At 34.0% G+C, this 9,246-nt stretch overlaps 1 protein-coding gene across 1 annotated transcript; it reads left to right on the forward strand.

Moving 5' to 3' along the window:
- The first annotated feature begins 560 nt into the window (after positions 1 to 560).
- On the forward strand, positions 561 to 8,921 carry si:ch211-261p9.4. The gene is made up of 3 exons (XM_002663346.8): positions 561 to 802; positions 967 to 1,142; positions 6,540 to 8,921. The coding sequence occupies exons 1-3, from the start codon at positions 676 to 678 to the stop codon at positions 7,092 to 7,094; spliced, it is 858 nt and encodes a 285-aa protein (XP_002663392.1). The 5' UTR covers positions 561 to 675; the 3' UTR covers positions 7,095 to 8,921.
- Positions 8,922 to 9,246: the final 325 nt, after the last annotated feature.

A 9,246-nucleotide genomic window follows, 5' to 3' on the forward strand; every position in this document is an offset into this window, starting at 1 on the left:
TTACAAGTGAAAAAGCCTAAATAAGAGCAAATATACAATAATTTTTTCAGAGCTTTTATGGCACTAACTCAGTTTTCTACATTTGGAACATCAACCTCTTAACAATTGTCCTACTGAGTACAATAATAAATGAAGTTTGTCTTACACTTGTTCTGAATCTTATAATGCCCAAGAGCAGGGTTCAGTGTTCTCTTTTGAATGCTTTACATAAATATTTAAAATACATTATCCCAGTTTTTGTAAATTAGAGCTTAGAATTAAATTAATTAGTGAGTGCGGAAACCTCTCAAATATGTTGACTGCTTTTTATCCCCAAAATAAACGCAAAAATATAGCCAACTATTTGTATGCACAGGTTATAGGTATCCATAGACAGGTATCTATGAATTAGTAAAACTAAAATAAATAAATAAATAAATAAATAAATAAATAAATAAATAAATAAATAAATAAATAAATAAATAAATAAATAATTCATTCACTTTTTTCTTAAAATTCGCAATTCATTTGAACTTTTATTTTGGTACAAAATATTACGTACCACCAATATCCGTGCCTATGAGGGCGCTGTAGTGAGCTCCAATATCGGAAGCAACTTCTTGTTCTACTTTTACATAACGCTAGTTTAGTCTCGTTCATGTAAGATTCGTAACTTGTGCAAATCATGGTGCAAGTATGTCAAAGTTGTCAACAAAAGAGCAGATTGAATGTAGAAAACTGATAGCCTTATTACCCCTGGACGACTTGTTCGCGTTGAAAGATACAGTAACAAACCGATTGATTGCTGTAGAGAGCTCCGAAGGTAGGACGATAGCGAGGCTAATGTTATTCATTTTCCAAACTGATCTGTAAACACCGGGGGTTTGTGATTGTTAGAAACGGTATTTTAAGTTTGACTTCTGTATTATGTCAGGGTATAATAAAAGTTGTCATGAGATGTGTATTTGTCTATTTATTGATCAACAGAGGCCATTGAAGCTATAATAGCGTACTCACAAGATGCGGAGGAGCTCCTCAAGAGAAAGAAAATGCATCGTGATGTCATTTTTAAGTATCTTGCCAATGAAGGAGTTGTCATGGCCCCTAATACAGAGAAACATCAGTTGATCAGGAAGACCATTGAGTTTTGGTCTTCTGGTGAGGTAGGTATCATTGTAATATCTATTTCTAAAGAACATCTTAAGATGATTTAACTGCCGTATGCAATTATTATTCTTTATGTGATTGTATTATTTGTTTATTTGATTTTACTATAGCTTAAGAATTTTATTCCACAAATATAAAATTGGTGCTGAATAGCTAGATATTTACATAGCCCAGTTACGGTTTTAATGGAGCATTATTCAGTGTAGCAAGCAACTTATTTAACATTAAATAATGAAATTTATTTATTAAAATGTAACCAAATAACTAACATTTAATCAGTTTAATTAAAACTGTAAAAGTGTTTTCAGTCACTTTCATGATTTTTCAAAACCTACACATTAATAAAAGTGATTTATCGTTTTAGTAACTAACAGGCTTAAGACTCAGTCAGTCAATTAATCAATTAACCAATAAATAAATAAATAAAATATATATACATACATACATACAGGGGTTGGAAACAATGAAACTGAAACGTCTGGTTTTAGACCACAATAATTCATTAGCATAGACTAGGGCCTTCTTTTGTGGCCTCTACAGCAACAATCCATCCTAGGAATGACACAAGTCCTGCACAGTAGCCAGAGGGATGTTGAGCCATCCTTCTTGCAGAATAGTGGCCAGGTCATTATGTGGGGGCGAAAAACGTTTCCAGACTCACTCTTTTAAAAACACCCCAAAGTGGCTCAATAATATTTATATCTGGTGACTGCAGGTAATGGGAGATGTTCAATCTCATGCCTTACTTGGTATATTGTTCCATTATTATTCCGATACATGACACTGCCTTATGAATACAATGTTTCAACCATTGGATGCACATGGTCCTCCAGAATGAAGAAAATAACTTTAAATGGACCATATTGCTTTGTGTTGCTGTCTGTATTGCAAATGAATTTTGTATGTACTTGGCAGAGTTTGTCAAAGTAAAATTATTGTAGAAATAAACTAAATCTACAAGTGAAAACTTTGCAAAAATATACTTAATAAAAAATACTGTACTCCCATTCTTAATAACTTAAACATAATTATATTTAAACTCAGAAAGCAGTTCAGTATTGAAAGAGAAACATTTGAACTCATGAACAATAATGTAATAGTCTTAAATCACAACATGCAATGTTAATATTTTCAGTTAAAATGTAAAACGGAGCTACTAATACACAGCGTTACGGAAAGTTGACGTCATTGTAAAAAGATCTTTTGTCCAGTGTTTCAGTTTAATTGTCCAACCACACACACACACACATATATATATATATATATATATATATATATATATATATATATATATATATATATATATATATATATATATATATGCACACACACACACACACACACACACAAACACACACTGCTAAAACATAAAGGGAACACTAAAATCACCCATCCTAGATCTGAATAAATGGAATATACTTTGGAATATATTAAATACTTTGTTCTGTACATATTTGAATGTACTGACTACAGTTATCAATGGAAGTCAAATTTATTAACCCATGGGGGTCTGAATTTGGTGTCGCATTTAAAACTAAAGTGGAAAAACAGATTACAAGCTGATTCAATTTTAATGTTTTGTCCTACAAGTTAAACTAAGGCTTAGTAGTTTTAGTGGCCTCCATGTGCCTGTATGACCTCCCTTTCAGTGCCTGGGCATGCTACTGGTGAGGTGGGGAATGGACTTCTGGGGGAACTCCTCCCAGACCTGGAATTAAACATCTTGCCAACTCTTGCCAAGTCTGTGGTGCGTTGTGGCGTTGGTGGATGAATCGAGACGTGATATCCCATATGTGCTCAATTGGTTTCAGATCTGGGGAATGGTTGGACCAGTCCATTGCTTTAATGTCTTCGTCTTGCAGGAATTGCTGACACACTTCAGCCACATGAGGTCTAGCATTGTCTTGCATTAAGAAGAACCCAAAGCCAACCGCACTGGGTTATGATCTCACAAGGGGTCTGTTCAGCCCTCCTAAGAAATGCTACCGTACACCGTTACTGACCCACTGCCAAATCAGTCAGTCTGGAGGACAGTGACGGCAGCAGAACATTCTTCCCAGCGTCTCAAGACTCACTCGCCAGTCACATGTGCTCAGTGTGAACCTTCTTTTATCTTTGAAGAGGACAGGGCGTAAGTGGCGAATTTGCCAATCTTGGTATTTTCTGACAAATGCCAAATGTCCTGCATGACTTTGGAGTGTAACCACAACCTGTGGACGTTGGGCCTCATATCAGCCTCACGAAGTCTGTTTATGACTGTTAAAGCAGACACATGCACATTTGTGGCCTGCTGGAGATCATTTTGCGGGATTCTGGCAGTGATCCTCTTTTTCCTCCTTGAACAAAGACATAGGTAGTAGTCTTGCTGCTGGGTTGTTGCACTCCTATTGCCTCCTCTACATTCTACAGCGTTTTTACAATGTAGATTTTGTCAAAGCAGCTTAACATAGAACAATACAGTAAATTAATACTGTGTCGATTCAGTTTTCAGAGTTTAAATTCAGTTTAGTTCAGTTCAGTGTGGGTTAAGTTCAAAGTGGGTTAAGAGTCTAAACACTGAGGAGCAAATCCATCGATGCGTATGAAACACTGTGTACGCGAAATCCCACGCATATTATTTTTGTACATCCGATTTAACATGAAATTGAGTGCCCGTACATGAGCACAAAACCTTGTTTTAATCTTGTTTTTCCTTTTGAGATAAGCTTATTTTGCTTACCCCATTGGCAAATTATTTAACTTGTTTTAAGGAAAAAGTCACTTAATTTTGGCATATTATATCTTAAAACAAGACAGTATGTTTTGCATGACTAGAAAATTCTGCTTAATTTAAGAGTTTTTAGATATTTGGACTAGAAACAAGACAAAAAATCTAAGTAAGAAATGCATTTTTTTTGCAGTGCAGCTCTTCAACTGGCCGAGTGTGAGAATGGGCATCATTGTATCTGCGCTCTTGGTCAGTTTTGTGGTTTGTTGAGGGGGGTTAACAGCCACGTCTTTAATGGATAACCGCAGTCTCCTGATAATAATTATGCTCAATAAAATGAAATAAAATAATAACTAATATAGTGGAATTATATTCTAAATACATCGCTCACCAAGAAGTATGAATCATGGGTTGACCAATGCCACCTTGCCACAATATTACATATTATTATACATTTGCAAATGCTTTTATATGTTCTAAATAAAATAATTGGTAAAATAAAATGTGTCAATTAACCCATTTTATCAATTTTAATTTTAAGTTTAAGTTTTTCATGTGTTGGTGCAGTACTTATGTATTGTGCAATTTAACATAATTGCCTCTAGGAGTCACCAATGAAAAAAAACAAAAACAAATGCACACAAGAAATACACACCAACTCACATTCTCACGTTAATTTCATCGTTAGTAAAGCATGAAACCTGGCATATGCAAAATTTTTGTGCATATGCAGCGTTGATACATGAGGCCCCTGGTCACATGACTAAAGCAATTCAAAACATTAATCATTAAAGAAGCATTTCGATACCTTGCAAATCTGTGTTTGATTGACTGGGGTGGAAAAATACTCAATATTTTGTAGCTTAGTGGACGGTGCTTGTGCACAGAGTAACTGTACAGCAAATGTCATGAGTTTGAAATTATGACTTGATGCAATTAATTAATGTAATTTGTTATGACCAAAACAAGACATATTTATTCACAAAGTGTTCGTTCGGATGTCAGACCAATGTTAAAACAAAACACTTTACAAAAACAAAACATTTAAAAACTAAAGTCCATAACTGCATCACTCTGAATTCAAACTTATTACGTCTGCATGCTAATCAGGAACTCTCACCACTTCACTAAATCACTTGAAACGCTAACGCTATGTACTCTACAATGTGGGGTATACTTTCTCAACTTGTTTAACTGTTTTACATTAAACAATGACCACTAGGCGTCACTGTAGGGGCCGGTTTTAAAGCTTCAACACATTTGTATCGACTGTTTCAGTGTTTCATGACCCCTAGCTCTGCCCACCACTAGTCTGAGGTCACCACCTGCAAAACAACTTTTTTATTGGGGGTGTCTTGCTAATTGCCTATAATTTAATGATGTTAATAATGTTTTCTATTCCATTTGCCCATCAGCATGTGAAATTGATTGTTGCATGTGAAATTCAGTGTTGCCTCCTAAGTGGGCTGTTTGATTTCACAGAAATGTGATTTGACTTGAAGATATATTGTGTTGTTTTAGTGTTCCCTTTATTTTTGACAAATATATATATATATATATATATATATATATATATATATATATATATATATATATATATATATATATATATATATATATAAACGTAAAAGCCATAAAAAGACCTACATATTAGAAAACTTAAAAAAAAAAAAAACAGGCTGATAAATGGGTCTTAGATCATCAGATTTGTACATCATTTCAGAAGTTTTTACTGCTAAAATGGAGCAGGCCCATTAAACGCAGAAACCAGACAAAAACCCGACCAGAAGTAATTTATGTCTGCATAATCCTGTGACTAACCATTACAACTTTTTCTAAAAGTGAAAAAATATATAAAATAATCATAGTAAAGCTGCAATCTTCCTTTCAATGATTGAAACTCCTTTGCAGTCTGATGGGAGAGCACATTTAAACACCAATCTAATTTGACCTTGTCTAACAGGCTGTTATTCACTAAAATAAAACTTTTTTAGCATATTATTCACTTTCTGAAGACAATAGGCTTGGGTAATGTTATTTCTTAAAAGCATGTTTTAATTGTCAAATGAATTTTAACATTTGGTAATCTGCATTTTATATACAGTTGAAGTAAATATTAGTAATCCTCCTGTGAAATTGTAATTCTTTTAAAAATATTTCTAGAGTGTTGCTTAACAGAGAGATTTCCAAATGTTTAAACATAATTGTTTTAATAACTAATTTCTAATTACTAATTTATTTTGTCTTTGCCATGGTAACATGGTAAGACATTTTTTAACTTATTTGGCAAGATACTGGTATTCAGCTTAAAGTGCAATTTAAAGCTAGATTATTATGTTACCTGGGGAAGTTAGGTTAATTAGGCAAGTTATTGGATAACAGTGGTTTGTTCTGTAGACACTGTAGACCTTTAAATTGTTTTAATCATTCCAGCCAAACTAAAATAAGCTAAAATAACCTAAAGAAAAAAAGTCTTATAGGAAATACTGTGAAAACATATATGGTCTTTTAGGCTTCACATAGGAAATATCTATAATAGAATACAAATTTCACAGGAAGGCTAATAATTTTGACTTAAACTGTATGTAGGCTAGACACACATGCACAGACACACCTGTGTTGATTTTGATTTATAAAATGTACATTTTCTGGGTTATATTTTTGACATTGCATTTTTTTTAACCAGATATCAAAGCCTGAGAGGAATACAAACAATTCCTATGAGGTTGGAGATGGTCTATCAGACCTTGCAGCATTGGGAAAACAGTTTTGCCAGTGGTTCTTCTGCCTTTTGAACTCTCAGAACCCCAGTCAAGGACATCCGGTGCAGGACTGGGGACCTCAACATTTCTGGGAGAATGTGAGCCTTCGGCTTCTCTTGTGCACCGGAGAGCAGCGTGTTGATGAGTTCAGTGGGGCAGAACTTGTCAGCAAGCGGCTTCAAGCTCTTGCAGAAGAAGAACGTCTATTATTCTGTCCAAACCTGGAAGGTCATGGGTTAAAGTGTATGTCCTCCCCTCATGGACTGGTATTAGTGGCCGTAGCAGGGACTATCCACCGTGACAATACCTGCCTTGGGATTTTTGAGCAAGTGTTTGGGCTCATTCGCTCACCAATGGACAATAATTTCTGGAAAATTAAGCTAGTAAATATAAAAATTGAAGCACAAAGTGCTGTTGCAGACAGACAGTTACCAGTTGTCACATATGACATGAAAGAATTGCTGAGTCTTTGCAATTAAGAGTCAGAAATCTACAATTAGTCCATTATGTAAGATTTGATTTTCAGAAACAAGGATGATTTACTGTTCCATGAAAAGGGCTTTGTTGTGGGATATATATATATATATATATATATATATATATATATATATATGTGTGTGTCTATAAAACGTTTATCTAGTTATAAATATAGTTAGGATTTTAAAATCTTACATTTTTAGTTGACCTAAAAGACAGCTTTCAATAAGTTTAACATCTAGCAAACTTCAGCTTAATTAATAAAAAGTTTTCTTTATTCTACAGAAATATTATTATAATAATTTTTTTATTTTTCTGGAAGTTGGCATTTTATTTTTGGCCAAACAAAATATTTTATGTTTATTTAGTAGGGGGGACTAAAAGAATTGAACTTTAATTATTTTAGATTGTATGTTAAAGATACAAGATTGCCATTTTATTTTATTCAGATTTAGCTTAATTATATTGAGATCCTTATTAGTTTTTTATTACATGTGGTTGATGTACCTCCCAATTATTTTAACAGTTTTAGAAACAAGTGGTGTTAAATTCTCATAATATAAGCCTCATGACCATCAGCTCTGTAGCTTTATTGTAGAAGGAGTGTTTTAGACTTTTCGCTTCTTATGGGAATAAGGTACCATTTTTGGTCTTTGAGAGTTTTTTGACTCATCAGGCCCTAATTGGGCAGTTGATGTAGCTGCACTTCTCTCTGGAGGAATATGTAAGCGAATATGAGCTGAGCTGGGAGGGGTGTTTGGTACCACAGCAATGTGTGGTTTCAGTGGGGAATGTTATATATGGGAAATTATTTTTGGCATTTGCTTCAAAGCTTGTCGCTTCGATAATATCTTTACTTGAGCTGTTTTTTAATGCCACAGAGTGCCATAGTGGTGGCAAAAGACGCCACCACAATCATTGATCTTTTTCCTGTTCACCTCCCCGAAAGAAAAATAACAAGCTCTCCGCCTTATGTCTTTATAGCCTCTTTCTTTTTTAATAAGTGGTTTGGCCGAACTCACAGTTATGACGTGCAGGTTCAAAAATACAGTTCACTGGCGTCTGCGGATCATTGTCTTCAATGGGGAAGTGTGTTTCTTATAAAGTACATGTTAACATCTTATTGGTAAACCTCTCAGATATGTTTTTTAATGGTAACCAATGAACTTTTTAATTGGGAAGTCAGTTGTTTCTTTTGATTGATACTTTTAAATTATTGCTTTTAAGCTTAAAAAATTATTTTGTTTGTAGCATTTTTAGGCATAATCAGATTGGATGGTTATCATTAAATTGGTTCTCCAGACATTTATCTATGAGTCTGTTTCATAGTGTTGGCTTTTTTTCTGCTAAAATGTGACAAGTTAAAATATACAATGGAGCTTAAATGATAAGGTGAATATAAAACAAACAGTTAAACTTTTAACTTTTAAAACAATTAGCTCTGTTAATTTGACATTAAACACAATCTATATCAAATTGTTACAGCAGTTGGACTTTTTGCCACAAAAAATCTATGAAATGTCCACATGGGGGCACAGTTGCACCATCATTTGTGTCAAATTCAAGTGGCAAAGCAATTATTTAAAGAAATCAATTTGTTTTATACAACCCCAATGTTTTATAGTGCTGTTCTTGTACCAAAGTGCAAAATTTAAAATTTATTGCTGATCATTTGCTGGTAAATTAATCACATCCTGACTGTATTGTGATTTCCTAAATGATTGCTTTTGAATGCTATGGAAAAGTATATTCAAAGGGACCGATATTTATTGATGTGGGTGACAGTGTCCTTAGTAAAATAAATACATAAATTGAATAAATATACTTCTTGAACAAAGTAGTCCATCTATTAATCCTTTGACAGCCCAGACAAATCAATTGCTTAATTAAATAAGTCTGAGAGACCTTCATTCATAAGAACTGCAAGGTAAACGGGGCAAGCTAAATTGCTTCAGTGTATTGTGTCGTGTTTATTCATGTGGGAAGGACAGAACCTAAAGACATGATCACCATTTATTTTCTGCCCTCTGCTCACTCTATAACATCTGAGCACACTTACATTATTCTGTGGAAGCTGCCCTCTGCAGCAACTGTGATCAAAACAAACTCCCTCCTATGAAGTACAGGCTGATTTATTAGAACGTGAATGAGTTT

Source organism: Danio rerio, chromosome 9 (genome assembly GCF_049306965.1).
Source record: "Danio rerio strain Tuebingen ecotype United States chromosome 9, GRCz12tu, whole genome shotgun sequence".
NCBI classification, from domain to species: domain Eukaryota; kingdom Metazoa; phylum Chordata; class Actinopteri; order Cypriniformes; family Danionidae; genus Danio; species Danio rerio.

Excerpts from the sequence above, each read along its gene's own strand:
- si:ch211-261p9.4 (XM_002663346.8), top strand. The coding sequence starts at position 676 with ATGTCAAAGTTGTCAACAAAAGAGCAGATTGAATGTAGAAAACTGATA. Across the intron at positions 803-966 it reads TGCTGTAGAGAGCTCCGAAG|AGGCCATTGAAGCTATAATA; the intron begins GTAGGACGATAG and ends ATTGATCAACAG. Across the intron at positions 1,143-6,539 it reads AGTTTTGGTCTTCTGGTGAG|ATATCAAAGCCTGAGAGGAA; the intron begins GTAGGTATCATT and ends TTTTTTAACCAG.